General features: G+C 44.4%; 1 protein-coding gene across 2 annotated transcripts; it reads right to left on the bottom strand.

The window, feature by feature from the left end:
* Window positions 1-5,435: 5,435 nt before the first annotated feature.
* Window positions 5,436-25,450, bottom strand: LOC311103623 (uncharacterized protein). Of its 2 annotated transcripts, XM_084145221.1 has the most exons (9): window positions 23,627-25,429; window positions 18,328-18,392; window positions 16,451-16,576; window positions 14,650-14,795; window positions 10,884-11,052; window positions 7,523-7,651; window positions 7,080-7,215; window positions 6,504-6,656; window positions 5,436-6,319 (listed from the first exon to the last, which is right to left on the bottom strand). In XM_084145221.1, exons 1-8 carry the CDS (start codon window positions 25,183-25,185, stop codon window positions 6,527-6,529), a joined length of 2,460 nt encoding a protein of 819 aa, XP_084001347.1. In that variant the 5' UTR covers window positions 25,186-25,429; the 3' UTR covers window positions 5,436-6,319; window positions 6,504-6,526. The 2 variants fall into 2 exon arrangements, with proteins under 2 accessions (XP_084001347.1, XP_084001348.1); XM_084145222.1 differs by lacking the exon at window positions 16,451-16,576 and having other exon boundaries at window positions 23,627-25,450.

Here is a 25,450-nt window from a genome sequence, read left to right as displayed (position 1 = left end):
GGAGATGCACTTCTCAAGACAGGTGCAGCTGCTACGGTCCTCCAGTAGAGATGTCTGTTGCACCTGGCCACTAAGGTGGAGCTCTGGTGAGATACTTTATGGAAGGAGTCGGCAACAAGCATTTTTTTTCTCCAGAAGACCAGGGTCCAGATTCACAAAACCTTCTTAAAAAGGCATTTCTTCTTAACTGACATTTTTTCCTTAACTATAGACTTATGAAGAAAGTTAAGCAAAGTTGCTATTCCTCAAAAAGGTTATTGGAAATGTTCTTGCACTATTTATAAAAGTTAGGAATAAATAAAATCCTAAAAATAAAGTTTTGGGATTTGTTCTTCATTCCAAAATAGCTAAACCCTTGTCTTAAACTCAGGGCAGTGAGAATAAACTCATGAAAGCAATTAAATATGTTTAATTCACTCACAAACTTCATCTGAAAGTTTCAGTATTGATTATTTTAAACCCAAGAACATGTTTTAGAACAGTAATCTCAGTAGGAAATATGCTAACATGATTGCCATTGCTAGCTAGATAGAAAGCTACAGTGCCTTGCAAAAGTATTCATCCCCCTTGGTGTTTTTCCTATTTTGTTGCATTACAACCTGTAATTTCAATGGATTTTTATTTGGATTTCATGTAATGGACATACACAAAATTGTCCAAATTGGTGAAGTGAAATTTAAAAAATAACTTGTTTCAAGAAATTCTAAAAAATAAATAACGGAAAAGTGGTGCGTGCATACAGTCGGAAGTTTACATACACCTTAGCCAAATACATTTAAACTCTGTTTTACAATTCCTGACATTTAATCCTGGTAAATATCCCCCGTCTTAGGTCAGTTAGGATCACCACCTTATTTTAAGAATGTGAAATGTCAGAATAATAGTAGAGAGAATGATCCTCAGCTGGTAGAGCACGGCGCTTGTAACGCCAAGGTAGTGGGTTCGATCCCCGGGACCACCCATACACAAAAAAAATGTATGCACGCATGACTGTAAGTCGCTTTGGATAAAAGCGTCTGCTAAATGGCATATTATTATTATTATTATTATTATTTATTTCAGCTTTTATTTATTTCATCACATTCCCAGTGGGTCAGAAGTTTACATACACTCAATGAGTATTTGGTAGCATTGCCTTTAAATTGTTTAACTTGGGTCAAACATTTTGGGTAACCTTCCACAAGCTTCCCACAATAAGTTGGGTGAATTTTGGCCCATTCCTCCTGACAGAGCTGGTGTAACTGAGTCAGGTTTGTAGGCCTCCTTGCTCGCACACACTTTTTCAGTTCTGCCCACAACTTTCCTATAGGATTTGAGGTGAGGGCTTTGTGATGGCCACTCCAATACCTTGACTTTGTTGTCCTTAAGCCATTTTGCCACAACTTTGGAAGTATGCTTGGGGTGATTGTCCATTTGGAAGACCCCTTTGCGATCAAGCTTTATAATTCCTGACTGATGTCTTGAGATGTTGCTTCAATATATCCACATAATTTTCCTTCCTCATGATGCCATCTATTTTGTGAAGTGCACCAGTGCCTCCTGCAGCAAAGCACCCCCACAGCATGATACTGCCACCCCCGTGCTTCACGGTTGGGTTGGTGTTCTTCGGCTTGCAAGCGACCCCCTTTTTCCTCCAAATATAACAATGGTCATTATGGCCAAACAGTTATATTTGTGTTTCATCAGACTAGAGGACATTTCTCCAAAAAGTACAATCTTTGTCCCCATGTGCAGTTGCAAACCGTAGTCTGGCTTTTTTATGGCGGTTTTGGAGCAGTGGCTTCTTCCTTGCTGAGTGGCCTTTCAGGTTATGTCGATATCGGACTCGTTTTACTGTGGATATAGATACTTTGTACCTGTTTCCTCCAGCATCTTCACAAGGTCCTTTGCTGTTGTTCTGGGATTGATTTGCACTTTCCGCACCAAAGTATGTTCATCTGGCTGCGTGGTCCCATGGTGTTTATACTTGTGTACTATTGTTTGTACAGATGAACGTGGTACCTTCAGGCGTTTAGAAATTGCTCCCAAGGATGAACCAGACTTGTGGAGGTCTACAATATTTTTTCTGAGGTCTTGGCTGATTTCTTTTGATTTCCCCATGATGTCAAGCAAAGAGGCACTGAGTTTGAAGGTAGGCCTAGAAATATATCCACAGATACACCTCAAATGATGTCAATTAGCCTATCAGAAGCTTCTAAAGCCATGACATCATTTTCTGGAATTTTCCAAGCTGTTTAAAGGCACAGTCAACTTAGTGTATGGAAACTTCTGACCCACTGGAATTGTGATACAGTGAATTCTAAGTGAAATAATCTGTCTGTAAACAATTGTTGGAAAAATTACTTGTGTCATGCACAAAGTAGATGTCCTAACCTACTCGCCAAAACTATAGTTTGTTAACAATAAATTTGTGGAGTGGTTGAAAAACAAGTTTTAATGACTCCAAGCTAAGTGTATGTAAACTTTCGACTTCAACTGTATGTATTCACCCCCTTTGCTATGAAGCCTCTAAATAAGATCTGGTGCAACCAATTACCTTCAGAAGTCACATAATTAGTTAAATAAAGTCCACCTGTGTGCAATCTAAGTGTCACATGATCTCAGTATATATACACCTGTTCTGAAAGGCCCCAGAGTCTGCAACACCACTAAGCAAGGGGCACCATGAAGACCAAGGAGCTCTCCAAACAGGTCAGGGACAAAGTTGTGGAGAAGTACAGATCAGGGTTGGGTAATAAAACAATATCCGAAACTTTGAACATCCCACGGAGCACCATTAATTCCATTAAATAGAAAGAATATGGCACCACAACAAACCTGCCAAGAGAGGGCCGCCCACCAAAACTCACGGACCAGGCAAGGAGGGCATTAATCAGAGAGGCAACAAAGAGACCAAAGATAACCCTGAAGGAGCTGCAAAGCTCCACAGCGGAGATTGGAGTATCTGTCCATAGGACCACTTTAAGCCGTACACTCCACAGAGCTGGGCTTTACGGAAGAGTGGCCAGAAAAAAGCCATTGCTTAAAGAAAAAAATAAGCAAACACGTTTGGTGTTCGCCAAAAGGCATGTGGGAGACTCCCCAAACATATGGAAGAAGGTACTCTGGTCCGATGAGACTAAAATTTAGCTTTTTGGCCATCAAGGAAAACGCTATGTCTGGCGCAAACCCAACACCTCTCATCACCCCAAGAACACCATCCCCACAGTGAATTATGGTGGTGGCAGCATCATGCTGTGGGGATGTTTTTCATCGGCAGGGACTGGGAAACTGGTCAGAATTGAAGGAATGATGGATGGCTCTAAATACAGGGAAATTCATGAGGGAAACATGTTTCAGTCTTCCAGAGATTTGAGACTGAGACGGAGGTTCACCTTTCAGCAGGACAATGACCCTAAGCATACTGCTAAAGCAACACTCGAGTGGTTTAAGGGGAAACATTTAAATGTCTTGGAATGGCTGTCAAAGCCCAGACCTCAATCCAATTGAGAATCTGTGGTATAACTTAAAGATTGCTGTACACCAGCGGAACCCATCCAACTTGAAGGAGCTGGAGCAGTTTTGCCTTGAAGAATGGGCAAAAATCCCAGTGTCTAGATGTGCCAAGCTTATAGAAACATACCCCAAGAGACTTGCAGCTGTAATTGCTGCAAAAGGTGGCTCTACAAAGTATTAACTAGTTATGCACGCTCAAGTTGTTTTTTTGGTCTTATTTCTTGTTTGTCTCACACATTTTTTTATTTTGCATCTTCAAAGTGAATACTTTCGCAAGCCACTGTAAATCGGTTGCCTAGAAACAAACATCTTACAAAAATTCGTAAGAAGATATTTGAGGACTTCGTAAGAAAATCATTCAATCTTAAGATATTGTTGAGGAATAGCACTTACTATCTTATAAACATATTTTCTAAAGCAGCTTCTTAAGTTTTTGCGTAAAAGTGTTTTGTGAATCTGGGCCCAGGAATTCAGCTAAAAAGTATTCCCACTAATAGAAAAAGGGGCATATGTGATTGTCTCAATGTAATCAAGGCATGAAATGATTGTTATTTTCAAATACAATCTATTTTTGGGCTTAGTTGTGGTCAATTTGCAGTGTACAAATTATTAGAAATATATTCCGGCCCCCAACATCCAGTCCGACCAAAATCGGCCTGCAGCTGAATCTAGTTGCCTACCCCTGCTTAATGGAATGTCTGATGTTAGCAAGTATCTCTACAAGTGGTGCCCTCACTTGGTTGCATAGTAAGCCAAACAAAGATGGTTCAATTGGCTTTAGACATGCATCAATGCTGCATCCACATGACCATCAGCAGATCTTCATATGCTCAAGGCCATTATACAAGAACTGAGTACATTGATACATGATCTTTGACATATTACTTTTTTCTCAATGGTAACACATTAGTGAAGCACTCCCCAGGTGTTGCTGCTGATCTCTCATAAAGCTCTATTCAAATTCTGGCCCCTCCTCTTTCTCCTTTCCTCCTTGGGCAGCTCAGGCCCTGTTGTATTAACTCATGTCCTCCTCACACATAGTCATTGCACACACCCTAACCATCTATAATCTATTATTTTAGTAAAGTCATCGATTTATGTGCTGTATCTCACACATTGGCCTACATACGGATATACATCCTGTATGAGTACACACTCCACCAGCTAGATACATTGACGCATTCAGTGCACACATCAACACTAAATACATGCACACCCGCCCACCCTCACTGCTTTGCCAATTTACACATCAGCATACTGTTCCCCTGCGGTGATATTGCCAGAGAATAAAAGGTTCATGAGAGGGACATGGGGGAGAAAAATTACACATACACAGACATGCATGTAGTGCATGCACGCTCACACGCTCACACAGAGACCAACCAATAAAATATAACCTTGAAAATAAATGTTGGCTACCTCTAACTTATACCAGGTATATCTCAATAAGCTGTAAAGGTTTAAAGGGTTTATCATATAGAACATACGGATATGGTTTGTATACCTCTTCACATGCCATTGTTTCCAACCAATCTTACCGAAGGCCCTTGTAGGCCTACATAAGGGGGAGATCTTTGATGGAATGTAAATAAGATGCTGCAACCACCCTAACATTTGTTTGCTACTGTGGGGTGTGTGGGGCGGAGCTGGGAGTGTAGACTGCAGGATGGTATAATTTGGTCCTCCTCAGGGTTCTGGCGCCAACTAGTGTCTACTTACCAACATTACTATAGTGAAGAAGAAAAACTTTGTTCTGTAGTAGTAGTAGTGTGTGTTTGGTTGGAGAGACAATCACAAGCACAGACAGACAGGTCAATATTCAATCCAAGGTACGTTTTAGAGTAGCGCACTGAACAGACGATAATGTGCCTTTTCTATTGGGCGCCTTGGATTGAATCCCGGCAATAGATATAAAGTAAGACGCTTTTCTCATGTTTTAAATTCCATCAACAGTTTTATTATTATTTGTTCTGGTAACGCATTTGCTCAATGACAGTATAGCAAGAGAATTCCAGTTCGATTCCAGAGTTGCAAGCCAACCATGACATCCTCCAGTGATGTTACGCCACCAAATAACTCTGGTTAGCCACCAACAGCTAACGCCAACATACAGTATTTACACACACATACAGGCACGCAGACATACACACAGCTCACGCAGTCAATTCAAAAGGTGCAGATCAAATCTGTGGCAACCAAATATTAAGAGGAAACAACAACAAAAAATGTAGATTTCTATGTACTTGAGAATGCATCACATCAGAAAGGTGTGAACAGTTTCTCCGTCTTGGCTGACATACAGTAGACAACTTTTTATACTCTGGTCCAAACAACGAGCGGTCCATTTTTTCAGACCTTTTCAGAGCAGGGGTATAAAAAAAAGGACAAGTGCATCGTTTTCCAAACTGATTTGGTTCCATATACTTCGACCCTCAAGCTATCGTCTTAGCAATGTTCTTCCTTCTCAAGCACATGTGACAGTTCCACAACGTTTCAGTGATGTCCAGTCTTAGCTGGGGGCTTACTGTAGTTAGCACAATGGCAAGTAGTCAGTCAGCTCTTCCAGTTCAGCCCCGTGGTCAGATATCTTCCTCACTGGCCGGGTGGGTGGAGTTTCCTCATCCCCTGCTCCTCCTCCAGTTTCTGTGGGCCGATCAAAAAGGGAGGAGGGTGGATCATCTAAAACCCTGCCCCAGACATCCGGCTACCGAGTCAACCAAGAGCGCTGATTGGTGCACAGTCTGGCACAAGAGGGTTTGAGCGAGACTGTCCCCAATTACAGTCACTATCAGTCTTCAGGTAAGCTGTCCACATGTATAAAAACCTGCAACAACAAAGGATAAGGACATTATATGCACTGACCAGTGGCCACACTAAACAATGCACACCCCAATATTTCATTGAAAATATATGGAAAAGTCAATTGCATAATGTACCGAATACAGTATTTCAGTATAAACGTATTTAACAACACTGCTCGATTGGTGGCCCAAGTGTCCATCACTCACTTGATCCAATTATCTTCCAAGTGCTACGTTTGAGACTCCGGCTGGACAGTCGCCGGTTGGGTGGTCGTGTCCTGCCCCGTCTCCTTGATTGACATGTACATCTCCTCCTCAGGATCGTAGTAGTAGAACTTTCGCAGGTAGACTATGAGGGGCCTACGGGAAGAGAGGGTACAGTTTATACAAGCCCTTCCAATGCAAAACTGTCTGCCCGTACATATTAACAGATAGAAAATATAACCATCCCAATACACACTATGAAAATCTTCCATTATGTCTGTATCTTAAACACTCCCACCATAGTACACAAATCCCAATATCTTGTGGAGCCATTTTGGCCTGCCTATGTGGTTATTTGTCGTGTTGATTATATTTAGTCTGTCTTCAGATGTTTCACTTATTTTGTACACTAGAGGGCACTATATGTCACACTACATCATGGGTCACTGGTCTATACAGGCAGGGCAGTGCATGTACACGTGCAGCAGGAGCTCTTGGATGTGATGTGTTTCTATAATGTAGTCAGATCTGTGTTGTGTTTCTATAATGTAGTCAGATCTGTGTTGTGTTTCTACATACGTGGGCAGCGGGAGCTCCTGGATGTGGTCTATGCGGACCAGCTGGCGAATGCAGAAGCGACAGAGGTGCTGCAGGGACTTGACACTGCTGAAGCGGGACACTGGGTACAGTAGCTGGACCGGGGTCGGGGGGAGGCCTGGAGGAGGAACCATAGTCATAGACATATTAATGTACATCATTGGCAGGAACACACATCATAAGCATACTCAATTCTACCCTAGAAAGCGAACTACATCCTCCACCACATATAAATACAACACTAATTGAAGAAATATAGTAAAGTCAAAACAAATCTATAGCCTAATTAATTATGACAACCCAGTGCTAAATAGGTGTTAGTAATAGCAACTTTAAAATGGTTCTGTATGTAACCTATGATTCAGGTCCATATACAGTGACAGGGCTGTCATTTAGCAGTGTCCCACTGATTGGTGGGTTCTTACCTGGGACCCGTGAGCGCAGGAAGTAGAGGAATTTTCCATTCTTGGAGTGCATGATGGCCCGTTCGATAAACTCCACCACAGAATGACAGCGGTCCTCAAACTTTGGGTGACACCAGAGGCTGAAGGTTCCTGTGAAGATATTGAGAAAAAGACCAATCATTAAGACACCATAAAGACACGACAGGAAACCATCCAAAATGTGTGTGTACATGGCTTACATCTTTAGTACAAAGTGCTGCATGAGAGTTCATGTAGAACAGGGGTGTCAAACGTACGGCCCGCGGGCCGGATCAAAAAAAAAAAAAAAAAAAAAAGTATATATATATATATATATAAATAAAAGTGCGCTGCAATTTTTCAATAAAATAAACTGCTGTTCCAATTGCGTCCACTGGATGGCGCAATAGCAATTGTGTTAAGCAAGCAAACTGTTTATATCGGGGCAAAGCAAGTAGGTCAAGCACGTGCAGCCAATGAGCTACTTTGTTTTGCCCGCGATATTTATTACGGCTTCTACTTTTAACATTATGTGCTTTGGCACCCTCATTGCCCCAATATGTCTCTGTCAAAAAAGAGAAAAGTGGACGCAGAGTGCAGAGTGTTCCAAGAAAAATTGTCATCCTATTTAATCACGGAATTGAATGGGAAAGCTGTATGTTTGGTGTGTTCAGAGCATGTTGCAGTGCTGAAAGAATATAACCTTCGTCGCCACTATGTGAGTCTTCATGCCGACAAATATGACAACTTTCAAGGACAGCGGAGATGAGAGAAGGTGAATGAACTGTTGGCCGGTCTGAAGAAACAGCAGTCTGTGTTAACTCACAGCCGAGACATCAGTGACGCTGCAGTGAAAGCTAGCTACCTCATTGCTAATGAAATCGCAGTGGCTTCAAAACCATTTAGTGAGGGTGAATTTGTAAAAACATGCATGATGAAGGCAGCGGAGATTGTGTGCCCTGAAAAGCGGCAGGCTTTTGCAAATATCAGCCTGACAAGAAACACAGTTGCAGACAGGATTTCCGATCTTTCAGTGGATTTGGACAGCCAGTTGAAGCAAAAAGTAAAGTCATTTATTGCGTTTTCGGTTGCAATTGATGAAAGCACGGACATTACAGATGTTGCACAACTGGCCATTTTTTCATCCGCGGAGTTGATGACATATTGACCGTCACCGAGGAGTTCGTGGAGTTGGTGCCGATGACAGATACAACGACAGCAGCTGATATTTTTACCGCACTCGTCGGCGCGCTGGACAGGGTCGGAGTGGACTGGTCCCGCGCTGTCAGCCTGGCTACAGATGGTGCGCCCTCAATGATCGGGAAAAAAGCAGGCGTTGTGACAAAGTTCAGAGAGAAAGTACAATCTGCAAATGGAGGACGTGATTTTTTGACTTTTCACTGTATTTTGCACCAGGAGGCTTTGTGTTGCAAGTCATTAAAGATGGATAACGTCATGAAGGTGGTCATCCAAACTGTTAATTTCATCCGATCCAGAAGCCTGAATCACCGTCAGTTTGACAGCCTTCTCAGAGAGAAAGACCACATCTATGGCCTGCCATACCACACTGAGGTAAGATGGTTAAGCCGAGGTGCTGTGCTGAGGCGTTTCTTTGATTTACGAGAAGAAATTGAACAGTTCATGGAAGAAAAGGGAAAACCAGTGTTAGAATTTCATTCCGCAGAATGGATGCCGGACCTTGCATTTATGGTGGATGTTACAGAGCACCTGAATAACTTGAACAAACAGCTGCAAGGGCGCAACAAAGTTGTCACGCAGTATTATGACAGCATACGTTCTTTCAAGTTGAAGCTGTCATTGTGGGAGACGCAACTTGCCGGTGGTGATGCAGCTCACTTCCCCTGTCTGAAAAATGTGTGCGCGACCCAACATGTGGCAGACATGAAGCGGTTCAAAGATAAAATAACGGGACTGTTACGGGAGTTTGAGCAACGCTTTCAGATTTATGTTTATATGTTTTTATGTTGATGTGCTATTGTTTTTAATTGTTTTTATTTTATTTGTATATTTAACCTATTCTTGACTCTGTGGTTCTTGCACTTGTTTGGGGAACAGGATTTCATTATTTTTATCTACATTTCTGCCTGAGAAATGACACCCTGATATAGTTCTGTGATCTGTGATATACTTCTGTGAATCACTGAGGCATTGTGTGTTTGTGTGTTCTTTGTCCTCAGAACTTTCAAATAACTTGAGGTGTTTTATGATTAATAGTGATGTTGTGCTTTTGGACACTGTCCTCAGGCTCCAGCTTTATGTTTATATGTTTTTATGTTGATGTGCTATTGTTTTTAATTGATTTTATTTTATTTGTATATTTAACCTATTCTTGACTCTGTGGTTCTTGCACTTGTTTGGGGAACAGGATTTAATTATTTTTATCTACATTTCTGCCTGAGAAATGACACCCTGATATAGTTCTGTGATGTGTGAAACAGTTCTGTTAATCACTGAGGCATTGTGTGTTTGTGTGTTCTTTTTCTTTAGAATTTTCAAATAGACTTGACGTGTTTTATGATTAATAGTGATGTTGTGCTTGTACTATTTTGGACACACTGTCCTCAGGCTCCAGCTTTATGTTGTATGTTGATCATATTAAAACAAAGAAAACAATCTGAAGTTGTTGTTTTTAAGTTATATATACACCATGATTTTTCCGGTCCGGCCCACTTGGGAATAGATTTTCCTCCATGTGGCCCCTGAGCTAAAATGAGTTTGACACCCCTGTACTACGTGGTCTAAATAACTCAACTGGCTAGTTTGCCTGTCTGTAAAAGGGCGGGCTGTACGTTGATCCTGCTGCTCTGATTGGATAGAGCGAAGCTGTATTTCTCCATCCACTCGCTTCGCTTCATAATTTCACCCGATCACTTCTCCTCGCATGTTTCAGTCTGATCATTCAGATTGCTGCTGCCTCCTGTTTGCCTGCTACTAGGAGAAATCAAAAGGCGAGGACGTTTGCAAGTAGCCTGCTGTCAACGTACATAGTATCTAACAAGCGGGGCTAGGGAAAAAAGATGAGACGCCGATGCACATTCTGAATGAGTGACAGCAAACTTGTCTGCCCGCTGCACACAGAAACAGACAGACACCCCTCCGCGCGCTGCTCCTTATCTGCAGCTTGTTTGGTCTATAAAACATGCAGGGAGATGGGTATTTTGCCAACATCTACTTAGGCATATTAAACACTTCCATCTTTTCTCATCACGAGTATCATCCGATTCGACTTTCAACTGTCAATTTACGGATACGATTACGAGTATAGCCAGATTGAAACACCCCTAATGTAGAGTACATATAGCGTGTGTGTGTATGTGCATGGATGCGTGCGTGTGTAACTCACCTCTGTAGTGCTCCATGCGTGTGTGGTGTGTGACTCCCTGGGAGCGGAAGCTGAGGCTGAGGATGTAGCGGGGGTCAGAGCTGTCCCTCACCAGGAACGAGCCATCTGGCTTGGCCTTCAGCTTCATCTCTGCATCCTCCCAGTTCATAGGACCCCAGTACCAGCCACACTATGATCACACAGATGCAGACAGATTCACATCAGATATACATGCATGCACACACATCTAAAGACTAGAAGTATTAGCCTGTGTTCTGGGATGTGTGGTCCTCTGTAGCTCAGCTGGTAGAGCACGGCGCTTGTAACGCCAAGGTAGTGGGTTCGATCCCCGGGACCACCCATACACAAAAAATGTATGCACGTATGACTGTAAGTCGCTTTGGATAAAAGCGTCTGCTAAATGGCATATTATTATTATTATGTGTTTGTTATTATCTCAGTCTTTTCTAACTGAACCTAGCTCTGTGTCTGAACCTAGCTCTGTGTCTGAACCTAGCTCTGTGTCTGAACCTAGCTCTGTGTCTGAACCTAGCTCTGTGTCTCTGTGTCTATACTCGGCCTTGTCTCAGGGTAGTAGGTTGGTGGTCTGTTGATATCCCTCTGGTGGTGTGGGAGCTGTGCTTTGGCAAAGTGGGTGGGGTTATATCCTGCCTGGTTGGCCCTGTCCGGGGGTATCGTCCGACGGGGCCACAGTGTCCCCGAGCCCCCCTGTCTCAGCCTCCAGTATCTATGCTGCAATAGTCTATGTGCCGGGGGGCTAGGGTCAGTCTGTCCTATCTGGATAAATTATCCTGTCTTATCTGGTGTCCTGTGTGAACTTAAGTATGCTCCCTCTAATTCTCCCATCTCTCTCTATTTCTCTCGGAGGACCTGAGCCCTAGGACCATGCCTCAGGAGTACCTGGCCTGATGACTCCTGGCTGTCCTCAGTTCACCTGGTTGTGCAGCTGATCCAGTTTCTGACGTTTTGCCTGTGGCTATGGAACCCTGACCTGTTTACCAGACGTGCTACCTTGTCCCGGACCTGCTGTTTTCGACCCACTCTCTCTCCCTCCCTCCCTCTCTTTCTCTACCGCACATGCTGTCTCGACCTCTGAATGCTCGGCTACGAAAAGCCAACTGACATTTCCTCTGAATGCTCGGCTATGAAAAGCCAACTGACATTTACTCCTGAGGTGCTGACCTGTTGCACCCTCTACAACCACTGTGATTATTATTTGACCCTGCTGGTCATCTATGAACGTTTGAACATCTTGAAGAACGATTTGGCCTTAACGGCCATGCACTCTTATAATCTCCACCCGACACAGCCAGAAGAGGACTGGCCACCCCTCAGAGCCTGGTTCCTCTCTAGGTTTCTTCCTAGGTTCCTGCCTTTCTAGTGAGTTTTTCCTAGTCACCGTGCTTCTACATTTGCATTGCTTGCTGTTTGGGGTTTAAGGCTGGGTTTCTGTATAAGCACTTTGACATCTGCTGATGTAAAAAGGGCTTTATAAATACATTTGATTTGTCTGAACCTAGCACCGTGTCTGAACCTAGCACCTTGTCTGAACCTAGCACCGTGTCTGAACCTAGCACCGTGTCTGAACCTAGCACCGTGTCCAATGTTCCCTCAAAAATGTTTTGGCACTGAGCAAATTTCAGGTCTGCTGAGCGCAAACTTTAATGTTGTGAAAATTCTGTGCAACTTCTGGCGCGCGTTTATTGTGAACACTGTGGCTGTACCCATTTTAAGTTCGGAGTTATAACAGTGGCCATGTAGGCTACTGTGGCTATTTGATCATATTGTAGGCCTATCAGAGTGGCCTGGAGAAAATTAGTCCCAAAAACAATGGAGAAAATGCGTCCCATAACATTTTAACATGGAAATAGCTGTTCTATCATTCAGCCTACAGTAGCAACCAATGTGTGGTGTTCAACCTAGGCCTACATTCCATGAGACTTTTGAAAATAAACATGCAGGGCTTGGCATTAACCTGTTCATCCACTTGTCCTTCAGACAAGGAAGTGACTGAAAATGTGTTACAAAATAAAGTTATATAAAAAAAACCCGGAAATATCAAATTTACATAAGTATTCAGACCCTTTACTCAGTACTTTGTTGAAACACCTTTGGCAGCGATTACAGCCTCGAGTCTTCTTGAGTATGACACTACAAGCTTGGCACACCTGTTTTTGGGGAGTTTCTCCCATTCTTCTCTGTAGATCCTCTCAAGCTCTGTCAGGTGAGATGGGGAGCATCACTGCACAGCTATTTTCAGGTCTCTCCAGAGATGTTCGATCGGGTTCAAGTCTGGGTTCTGCCTGGGCCACTCAAGAACATTCAGAGACTTGTCCCGAAGCCACTCCTACATTGTCTTGGCTGTGTGATTAGGGTCGTTGTCCTGTTGGAAGGTGAACCTTCGCTCCAGTCTGAGGTCCTGGGCGCTCTGGAGCAGGTTTTCATCAAGGATCTCTCAGTACTTTGCTCTGTTTTTCTTTCCCTCGATCCTGACTAGTCTCCCAATCCCTGCCGCTGAAAAACATCCCCACAGCATGATGCTGCCACAACCATGCTTCACCGTAGGGATGGTGCCAGGTTTCCTCCAGACGTGACACTTGGCATGTTTCTCATGGTCTGAGAGTCCTTTAGGTGCCTTTTGGCAAACTCCAAGCGGGCTGTCATGTGCCTTTTACTGAGGAGTGGCTTCCATCTTGCCACTCTACCATAAAGGCCTGATTGGTGGAATGCTGTAGAGATGGTTGTCCTTCTGGAAGGTTCTCCCATTGCCACAGATGAACTCTGTCAGAGTGACCAACGGGTTATTGGTCACCTCCCTGACCAAGGCCCTTCTCCCCCGATTGCTCAGTTTGGCTGGGCGGCCAGCTCTAGGAAGAGTCTTGGTGGTTCCAAACTTCTTCCATTTAAGAATGATGGAGGCCACTGTCTACTTGGGGACCTTCAATGCTGCAGACATTTTTTGGTACCCTTCCCCAGATCTGTGCCTCAACAAAATCCTGTCTCGGAGGTCTACAGACAATTCCTTCGACCTCATGGCTTGGTTTTTGCTCTGACATGCACTGTCAACTGTGGGACCTTATATAGACAGGTGTGTGCCTTTCCAAATCATGTCCAATCAATTGAATTTACCACAGGTGGACCAATCAAGTTGTAGAAACATCTCAAGGATGATCAATGGAAACAGGATGCACCTGAGCTCAATTTAGAGTCTCATAGCAAAGGGTCTGAATACTTATGTAAATAAGGTATTTCTGTTTCTTGTATTTTTATAAATTTTCGCTTTGTCATTATGGGATATTGTGTGTAGATTGATGAGGATTTTTTATTTATTTAATCCATTTTAGAATAAGGCTGTAACGTAACAAAATGTGGAAAAAGTCAAGGGTATGAATACTTAAGGAGACACCCCCTTTCCGAATGCACTGTATGGCAATGGCCTATTTGCATATAGGGATACTGCAGCTCTGATTGGTTATGCCGCACAGGTCTGTTAGAGTATGGGCTGAGTCGTGCCTGTCAATGCAATAGAATCCTACTCCGTTATGTTATGCCTACAAGAAAATCGCTTGCATAGTTAGTTTTGCATACTAAGTCTTGCATAGCTCGTTTCGTTATGTTGCATTGAAAGTGGCTAACATTGGCAATTCAAGTTCAATCTCGTGCTTCTCTGCGCCCGCGCGCAGCTTAGAGGGAATATTGACTGTGTCTGAACCTAGCACTGTCTGCAATAACGTCAATGTGCCTATGTACACGTGACATGTCCTACTTTTTCCAGTTCTCGGAGGCTGGTGGCAAAGCTGCTGGCATCGGGGCGGCTCAGTGGGCACAGCAGGGGGCGCTGGTCCACCCGGGACGGGTTCTGGCCGTTGCCAGGCAGCGGGATGGGCCGGGGGAGACCCCGCAGGAACGTATCTGAAACACAGAGCCATACACACTCAGGTCCAGGGTTCATCCTTCACTCTCACTGGTGGCGACGAGAACATTCCGTAAATCGGCATTAGAAACACATGGTATTTCTAGAAATTGTTGCCAAATTAGACATAAATTCACCCTGCTTAAAAGAAGCATGAGCAAGTGTGTACCTCAGGGTAATTGCTTGTGCGTCATTGTCCTGACTATGTGACCTACCTAGAAAAAACTTGGAGCCTCCGTTATAGGTTAAAATATTGTGTGTAATGACATGTCTGTGATAATATAATGAATACATCTGTTTCATGCATGTGCTGGTGTAGCCTATAAGTTCATGTCCATCTCAGGTACAGATAGCCATCAAATGTAGTCCCCTGTAGCTCAGTTGGTAGAGCATGGTGCTTGCAACGCCAGGGTGATGGGTTCGTTTCCCACGGGGGGCCAGTATGAAAATGTATGCACTCACTAACTGTAAGTCGCTCTGGATAAGAGCGTCTGCTAAATGACTCAAATGTAAAAAATGGATATCGTCACTTAATCTGCCTCGGTCTCTGACAATCACACCAGTCTGTCCGAATATAATCACCAAATCATTCAACCAGACACATTTTAACATCATGCAAATTGACCAGGCTTAACTGGGCACAATCATACGTTTCGTGGGCACAATGTGATATCTACGATTAAACTATAATTTCGCCATTTTCCAGAGATGGCCATCAATGCTATCATTTTCATCAAATGATAATGAGTATCATTATCTGCCTCTTTCTAAATCTGGTTCTTCATTAGGGATCCCTATGTTACTTCTCCTTCCCTGCTGCCTCTGATCACACCACTTTGCCAAGGCCTTTCTTTGAGTCTACCCTATTAAAGCAAGAGAAATGGTCCGGTAAACCTGCTGGGGCTTATTCAGGAGGTTGCAATGTTCCACAATGTTGAGATATCAATGTAGAAGGATATATGATTCTGCGTCAGAATACGGAATTGTGAAGAATACGGAAATGCCTCAGCTCTACCTACACACTATCATTTCTGATTATATCATGTAGCTCAGTAGATAATACAAATACCAATGCTAGTAGTCTGTATGTGCATATGCAAATGGACACGGAAGGAAGAAGAATCCCTGTTAGGGAAAGCAATAACAGGCCAAACATTAACCCTACTGTAGCAGAATATCTGTTTACCAAACTCATTAGTGTCCAGAAACAATACTGGCTTTGCACCAATGCAATTACCACATACTTTATAACAATGTAAAAACAGAAGAGGGGACATTCAAATGTCAACCTCTGTGTCATAGTACATTGCATTACCTATGATAAATTGTTCCCATTAGCACGTCCTATTGGCTCTCTTCTCCTACTGTATTTGTTGGGTCTCAAACAATAGAAGTTCAAATGAACTGCTGGTGAATCAATGAAACTTATATTTAACCCCTTCACTACACGAGAAAACTGGCCATTTTCTTCTATTGCGTTGATTTACAGCCTACCAACTGAAATGAGTTAGGTATGTCACAGTAAAATGGACCGTGTACCCTTCTAAAACATTTTCTATGATTTTTCTATTCTCCAGCCTTTGTCTTTATGAGTCTCTCTCTGTGCCCCACTGGTAAGCCCCCTTGACCTCGCTTGCCCAGGCTGTGCTCTTACCATTGAGGCTGAGGCTATGCTGGATGAAGGCATGGGAGGGAGGAGGCGGCCGTAGGGGCAGCGACTGCATGGAGGCCCCCACGCCACTCTCTAGGAAAGGCCCAGGCTGCGGCCCACCAAAGTCATCTGGAACAGAGCACAGCGGGAGGCACAGGCGTTAAGAGGCCAGCCACCAACCTGAACTTTACGAAGATCAAATGGCAATGTGGGCTTCCTCTATTGACGTGGCTTCCTTTGAAGTTCATCATACTGATGGCTGAATGTCACACTATAAGATAAGGGACTGTTGGTGGTAACATTATATAGGTGACATTTTGCCTCAGAAGAACCACAAGAATGGATACTCAATGTTTGTCTCACATCCAAACTGGGTGCTGTTGGCATCAGAAGTGGGATCCCGACACACAGTGATGTTACAATCAAGCCTCAGAGCGACAATGACACCAGGCAGAGCATATGAAGAAAGCAGTGACAGATCCCCAAGCTGGACAGACATTGGCATAGCAAGGCATTGAGCAAATACCCATCTCTACCCCGATCCCTTAGTCTCATATGTCCTCCACAATGTTGCTGGAGCTCAAGTATTGTCATCCTACAGTGACGGACAAAACCTCTATCGCACCCTGGATGTTAAGCCCCTAATGATTGTCGTGTGTTGAGGAAGTGTGGCCGGATGTCCAGGCAGAGGAACCAGAATGGCTTTAGCAGCTAGAAGCATAGGTATGAAGTAAGCTAATAGGAAGATGTGGGATCTTTAGTCATACAAAAATGACCTTTACCTCAGCAACGCAAGTGCTCTCCAGACCGTGGTCTGATCCTGACTTGTGTGTATCTTCAGTCTGATGACGGTCTCTGCCTTGGCATCGACCACATTACTATTGCTAATTAGTGCTAACCTACTAGAACATGCCTTAAGAAAGAAACCCACACCTCGTCTGAGGCCAATACAGCCAACAGAAAGAGGAACAGAGAGATGACTCAGTTGCAATACAGACAGGAAAGCAGAGAGAGCGAGAGAGAGCGAGAGAGAGCGAGCGAGCGAGAACGGAGTGCTTCTTAAACCAAAACAAATTCAGTTCTGCAATTCTGACCCTGTACCGTAAGTCACAAGGCCTAATGCATTTGAAGTCACAGAAAACCAATGAGTCATTGTTGTACTGTAAACCCAAGTGGCACCGAACCATAAATGTGTTAGTGTCTGTCCAATCACGTATATTCCTATTGAGTTTCTGAAATTGGTTTACACAGTGAACCGTTACACACATGCCAACTATAAAACACTGAGGCAGCAACTACTGTTATTGAGATTGGAGAAACTAACCATGCTTAACTCCTGACCACCTTTTCTAACCCTCCAAGATATATATATTTTTTAAAACATCTGGCCCTTATAGAAATCCTCAATGTATTTTTGTATTTACACCAATGTTTTTGTGTAAAATGAGAAAGCACAGAAAGAAGGGGACAAGGGACAGCCCAGCAGCAGAGTAGCATATAGAGAAGAAGAGTGTGATGTGACAGAAGAAACACCAAGGAAACGTAAGCAAGAAAGAGAGGAAAGTACCCAGCAGACTGAGGCTTCGTCTGGGCGGAGGTGGAGGTGTCGGGGGGTGCAGAGAGTTCACCCCTCTACGAGAAATATCCACATCTACCAGGGACACAGTCTCACCTGGAGGGAGAGATCCAGGGACAGAACATTTGAAACAGAGAGAGTGAAAAAAAGAGCAAGAGATCCTATACGGCACATAAGTGTACATGCATATGAGTCGCACACTCTCCGTAGCACAAGCACCCATTACCAACCCATATAGATTGACATAAACCTAACGCCACATTCAGAAATAGAAGTGCACAAACACTCAAGTACACACAATTACCGGTGAAGGCAGGACCGAAGGCCACCGGAGAGAAGGCACTTTGGGGCCTGGAGAGCTGGAGTTTGCTGTGGAGAGAGAGGGTAAAACATAAGAGAAGCCCTTACAGTGAGGGAAAAAAGTATTTGATCCGCTGCTTTTGTACGTTTGCCCACTGACAAAGACATGATCAGTCTATAATTTTAATGGTAGGTTTATTTGAACAGTGAGAGACAGAATAACAACAACAAAATCCAGAAAAACGCATGTCAAAAATGTTATAAATTGATTTACATTTTAATTAGGGAAATAAGTATTTGACCCCTCTGCAAAACATGACTTAGTACTTGGTGGCAAAACCCTTGTTGGCAATCACAGAGGTCGTTTCTTGTAGTTGGCCACCAGGTTTGCACACATTTCAGGAGGGATTTTGTCCCACTTCTCTTTGCAGATCTTCTCCAAGTCATTAAGGTTGAGGCTGACGTTTGGCAACTCGAAGCTTCAGCTCCCTCCACAGATTTTCTATGGGATTAAGGTCTGGAGACTGGCTAGGCCACTCCAGGACCTTAATGTGCTTCTTCTTGAGCCACTACTTTGTTGCCTTGGCCGTGTGTTTTGGGTCATTGTCATGCTGGAATACCCATCCACGACACATTTTCAATGCCCTGGCTGAGGGAAGGAAGTTCTCACCCAAGATTTGACGGTACATGGCCCCGTCCATCGTCCCTTTGATGTGGTGAAGTTGTCCTGTCCCCTTAGCAGAAAAACACCCCCAAAGCATAATGTTTCCACCTCCATGTTTGACGGTGGGGATGGTGTTCTTGGGGGTCATTGGCAGCATTCCTCCTCCTCCAAACACGGCGAGTTGAGTTGAAGCCAAAGAGCTCGATTTTGGTCTCATCTGACCACAACACTTTCACCCAGTTCTCCTCTGAATCATTCAGATGTTCTTTGGCAAACTTCAGACGGACCTGTATATGTGCTTTCTTGAGCAGGGGGACCTTGCGGGCGCTGCAGGATTTCAGTCCTTCACGGCGTAGTGTGTTACCAATTGTTTTCTTGGTGACTATGGTCCCAGCTGCCTTGAGATCATTGACAAGATCCTCCCGTGTAGTTCTGGGCTGATTCCTCACCGTTCTCATGATCATTGCAACTCCATGAGGTGAGATCTTGCATGGAGCCCCAGGCCGAGGGAGTGTGACAGTTATTTTGTGTTTCTTCCATTTGCGAATAACCGCACCAACTGTTGTCACCTTCTCACCAAGCTGCTTGGCAATGGTCTTGTAGCCCATTCCAGCCTTGTGTAGGTTTACAATCTTGTCCCTGACATCCTTGGAGAGCTCTTTGGTCTTGGCCATGGTGGAGAGTTTGGAATCTGATTGCTTCTGTGGACAGGTGTCTTTTATACAGGTAACAAACTGAGATTAGGAGCACTCCCTTTAAGAGTGTTCTCCTAATCTCAGCTCGTTACCGGTATAAAAGACACCTGGGAGCCAGAAATCTTTCTGATTGAGAGGGGGTCAAATACTTATTTCCCTCATTAAAATGCATATCAATTTATAACATTTTTGACATGCATTTTTCTGGATTTTTTTGTTGTTATTCTGTCTCTCTCTGTTCAAATAAACCTACCATTACAATTATAGACTGATAATTTCTTTGTCAGTGGGCAAACGTACAAAATCAGTTACACTTCAATCCCACACCATTCATTTTAAACCACCTCTCTCAGCCTCATGTCTTTTCAACCCTTCTACTGTATGAGCTACTGTAGCTTGTACAGGAGAAACCAGTGGCCTATTTCTCAAGGGTACACTCTGCCTCAACACCAAGGACTGAGATCCATCTCTGCCACCCACCCCTCTGGGATGTAGTGGGTCAGATGCTGCCCTCTGGCTAGTTGACCTGACCAGCCATGATCTACCAGACTGCCCTCGAATCAGCTTGTTTCTTTTTTAAGCAGGGTCACTTACACTGACCCTGTGAAGTCAGCAGCCAGCGATGCAAAATTATCATTGAGGGGCCGGGAACAGCGTTTGAGTGTTGTTGTCTATTCAAACAGACTTGATTGGTTAAAAATGAAGTCAGTTGTGCCTTCTTGATGGTTTTGCATTTCAGCTATCTTTGTCATTATTTGAGCATCAGTTTATTTAAACAGCATTGGACTTATTTGATTTAAAAAATATATAGCCTATTTTCTGAAGCAAGAAGAAATGCTTAAGAATTATGCTATTAAACTGATATGAAGAAGCACTACGAGCTCTGATGACATGATCCTTCGTCGATTATAGCATTTCTGTGCCGTAACTTCTTGTTTGGATAGCCCTCCTTAGCTTAACTCTTCCCCCTAAAACAAAGCACCACCGCCATAGTCTTTCACATTTGGGGATTTTTTGGGAAGCTTCTGGAAGGCCTGGCTGGGTGATAACTGTGCCTTGCTGGCTGCCAGATTAATTTGCTCTGTGCAGCGGGGGCCTGCTTGTGTGTGTGTGTGTGTGAGAGTGACAGTGCTAGTGGGGAATACCCAGCATGCCGCTTGAGCTAAGCCTGACGCACAGCGGAGTAAACAGCAGCTGATACCCACCCCCCGCCACCTACAAACTCCTTCCCACAATCCTACCTCCCTCCCCACACCCTTTCCCTCGCTTAAAAGAGGAGCCATGTTCGCCGAAGGCAGGGATAGAGGAAACTGCCTGGAGTGGAACACTGGTATCTCATCATGTTCAGTAACGGCACATCTCAGGTTTGTGCATACTGAATCGAAGGAAACATGAGAACACAGTTGAGACTATAGGAACTAGGGAGAACAGTGCTCAGACAGACAGACATGATGATAACTGGCTGGGTTAGATCGTGAACCTGGCCTAGATTTGACTACAGCAAGCCAGCCAGCGAACGAGCATTTGAATGGTCAAATAAGATGCCAGTTGTCCCGACAGTAAAAAAACTAAAAGATAGAAATTAGATATGCACGAGATGTGTTACTACTATTAGCAGGGATGTTAGAAGAGGGAAGTGCTAGTGTATGCATTTCAGAAGAACTAGGTTTGGTGATACTAGTATTTTGGGCTTTTAGCCTTTTTTTTTTTATGTAGCCTAGCCCTTATACACCTTGAAAATTCCAGACATTAACATTTCTCAAAGGACATGTTGAATGAATGCACATACTGTACTGGCAGTTGGTCGAACATCCGCGAGCTGAACTCATTAAAACTAGCTCCAACTGCTTCCCCTGACTTTTGATAACATAAAGCAAAACAATGCTCTGAGGGCATCTACAAAATGAAAAAGGCTATCCTACACTCATGTCCTTGCTATGGCCAGCTGCTTGCTTTGTTTTCAAAAAGGTACAGCAACATACTGTATTCATGACAAATTTGTTAGGCCAAATCTACACAGCGAATGGCGTGAACCACATGTCTAAGGTGGCAATTGGCAACCAAATGGGCACAGTTATACTGTGGTGGATTCCTGCCAAAGCTGTAGCCTATAAGCCAACATGGGCCACTCTCTGGGATTAGATACATTAGGCAAAATCTTACCAAGATCCCTCGGACACAAACAAAAGCCTCCAACAGCATGAGGATGAAAACAAGGCATTAGTATGGCATGAGTGATGGTGTGGCAAGCCCAGAAGATGCCCCCAGAGGCTTCTGTTGATGACCAAATGGAGTGGATAGCCTAGGCTACATACACTAAGAAGTGGTGAGGTAGCCTTTGCCTGCTGCTTCTGTCTGTTTGTGCTTTTAATCAACTTGTCTCTATGTTTGTTCATGGTCATGATGCCAGACTGTATGGCCTTGGCTTGACAACGGTAGGAAATGTTGCTTCAGCACACACAGTATAGAACCAGGATGGTGCCGAGTTAGGCCAAATAATACCAGGAGCTGAAATGCAACATGCACTGTATTTTGGATGCCAGAATATCTCAGTAACTATGGAGCATGATGTCAAGGCTACATCATAGCAGGTGTCTACAGGTAACTGCCCTAAACTACATGTATCTGTGAACAAACACACAACTATGGCAACATTGGTTGACATTTCGAATCTTCATTGAATTGGGAGCTTAGGACATGATAAAACCATCATGCCTAAGGTAGATACTAGGCCTACAGTGGATTAAGTTAGTAATCAAAGTCAAATTATTTGGAGTCATCGCCCTCTCAAATGTTACTGTACTCTGGTGGGAAAAGTACCAAATTGTCATACTTGAGTAAAAGTAAAGATACCTTAATAGAAAATGACTAAAGTAAAAGTGAAAGTCACCCAGAAATATACTACTTGAGTAAAAGTCTAAAAGTATTTGATTTTAAATATACTTAAGTATCAAAAGTAAATGTCATTTCAAAAATATACTTAAATATCAAAAGTATAAATCATTTCAAAATCCTTATATTAGGCAAACCAGATGGCACAATTTTTTGTTTTTTTTAAGGATAGTCAGGGGCACACTCCAACACTCAGACATAATAGACAAATTAAGCATTTGTGTTTAGTGAGTCCACCAGATCAGAGGCAGTACGGATGACCTGGGATGTTCTCTTGATAAGTGCGTGAATTTGATCATTTTCCTGTCCTGTTAAGCAGTCAAAATGTAACGAGTACTTTTGGGTGTCAGGGAAAATGTATGGAGTAAAAAGTACATTATTTTCATTAGGAATGTAGTGGAGTAAAAGTAAAAGTTGTCAAAAATATAAATAGTAAAGTAAAGTGCAGATTACCCCCTAAAAACTACTTAGGTAGTACTTTAAAGTATTTTTACTTAAGTACTTTACACCACTGACTGTACTGTAGCATATAGTCTACTCAATAGGCCCAAGTTCCAGCATGGTTCTTTAAGAACATGATAAGTTAATCACCTTTCTTGTCCTGTTTTAAAAGTTTATTATAAAACAGCTGAATAAGAGGAGTAACTTGTGATTTTGTTGACGAGGTGAGCTAAGAGCTCTCATATCTAAATGTTTGTCTCTCACTGGGAAAATTGACTGCGGTTCCACTAACCACAAGTCAACCTTTAGTGCCTTTAGCACTATAATCAGCATTAATTTGGTTGCCAATAGCTTAACTTCTATAATAATAACTCTACTACGCCCACATTGTTTTAGTGCCTCTAGCGCTACAATAATCCCTTGTAAAGCCAATAATAGCTTACCTTCTAATAACAGTATAATGATAACTGTACTAGGCCAACACTAGCTGAGACAGCAGAGCTGTCCCGTACCCTCAGCCTTACCACCCTGTCCTCTCCCAGTCTCCTCAGCTAGACCAACACTATTTGAGACCCAGTCAGAGCTGTCCCCTTCCCTCTCCTTAACCTCACCTCCCTGTGTCCTGGTCTGTGCTGGTGGATCCGGAGCCCCACACATCCATCAGGCTGCCCCCAGAGGAGGTGGAGGAGGCCAGCGAGGGCCTCTTGTCCAGTAGATGACTGGAGCCGCTGCTGCTCTTGGTCCGGAATAGTTTGCTCAGACGGATCTTCAGAGAGCCTTTCCTGGACTTCCCTCTGGTCGTCTTCTCACCCCCTGCTGCCCCCTCTACTACTAAGGGTGAGGCAGCTTGCAACATCACCCCTAACTTCGGCGTGGTGGCCCTGCTTTGGGGCTGGGATTGGGAGGTTTGGCTGGGGGGGTCCTGTGAAGGTAAGGTGCCAGAGGCTTCCGCTGCCTGCTGTCTCGTGGTGTTAGAGGAGGCCAGAGACAGGGAAGACGATGTTAAGGCTGCAGCAGAGCCCAGGGCATCCAAAGGGGAGGGACACACCTGGGGGTCACAGGCACAGGCCTCCCCGGCCAGCCTGTGTACCTGCCTCATTAGCCCCGTAAGGGAACCGCTGGAGAAAGCCCCCCGCCCGTCCTGCCCCGTTTCCGTCTCGCCCTCCTGCCTGGGGACACCACCTTTAAACTCCTCCCCGCCCATCCCCAGCTCCCCCACTTCCTCCGAGCCCAGGCCCTCCAGCACCAGGAGGGCGTCACTGGTCTCACTAGGGTCCTCTCCGGGGCCCATGCCCACCGTTGCCGAAGCCAGGATGCTCTGACAGGAACAGCGAGGCATCTCTCCTCCCTCCTTCAGCAGCATCTCCGAGGCCTGGCCCAGCTCCCCCAGCCTCCGGGCCAGGTTGAGCACAGTGTCATCCAGGTGGTGGTGGTAGTTTGTGTCCCCCGTTGAACAGGTCTTCCTGGGGTCCAGGATGCCAAAGCGGAGGGACTTGTCCAGGAGCGGAGGCCAGTCCATGGCGTCAGTGACCAGGCGGTGCCGGTGGCAGAGCCCATCTCCCTCTCCAGCCAGGTCACCGGCATCTGCGACCACCTTGGACAGCTTCATAATGGGGTGCCACTGAAGCCTCTGGTGTTGCACATTCATGTTGTTGTCACTGGTCATCATGACACAGGCAGAACTGGCTTCCTGTTTCTCAGCCTCACTTACCTGGAAGCCAGGAGGTTGCTCGAGGCCACATTCCAAAATACCGTCGCTTGTCGTAAGGAGGTTCTGAAACACCATGAGCTGAGCCCGCGAGCCTCTGCCCGCGCCATGAGGGAAATCGAAGCGCTGAGCCACGGCAAATCCGGGTGGTTGAGGCGCATCATAAGCTGAGGGTCGAGTCAGCATAAAGCCGCTGTCAAGGGCTCCCGCCCGGCTCTCAACCTGTGAACTATAGTGCGGGGAGGGATTGCTCGGAATCGACGGGCCTGCTGTGGGGTTGTTCGGATCAAATTCAAACCCATTGTTGATATTGTTGCCATGATTACCCAAGACAGCTTTCCCGAATCCGGAAACCACTCCAACGCCCGACGTCAAATTCTCCTCGTCCAATCGGTCATATTCAGCCGCAGAAACCAAGCGCATCAAGACAAAATCAGGAGACATATCTTGCGCGTTATTCATTATTACTACTCAATTCGGAACAAGAGGCGCCGCGTACCGTCTATGTTCTTACATAACATTAAGAAAAATAAATAGCACGGTTGCTGACTGCAAACACATCATTCTACATACACGACAGCCATTTAAAGTTCCATATTCCTCGCGGAAAAAATCTGATAAATGTATGCGAATAAACAAAAACACATCTACAACGTTCCGTCAGTATTGCTGACGCCGATTCCCTCTTCGTAGACAACATGGATGTAATGGGTGGCTCGCGCACTAG

Source organism: Coregonus lavaretus, assembly GCF_964263955.1.
Source record: "Coregonus lavaretus genome assembly, chromosome: 2".
NCBI lineage: Eukaryota > Metazoa > Chordata > Actinopteri > Salmoniformes > Salmonidae > Coregonus > Coregonus lavaretus.
Note: the sequence above shows the minus strand (reverse complement) of the source record. Positions and strands in the feature narration are given on the sequence as shown.

Bases quoted from the DNA above. Each gene is read 5' to 3' on its own strand.
- LOC311103623 (XM_084145221.1), bottom strand. From the start codon at position 25,185: ATGAATAACGCGCAAGATATGTCTCCTGATTTTGTCTTGATGCGCTTG. The intron at 11,053-14,649 runs GTAGGACATGTC...GTGTGATCATAG, and splicing joins GCCTCCGAGAACTGGAAAAA to TGTGGCTGGTACTGGGGTCC. The intron at 7,216-7,522 runs GTAAGAACCCAC...TTCCTCCTCCAG, and splicing joins CCTGCGCTCACGGGTCCCAG to GCCTCCCCCCGACCCCGGTC.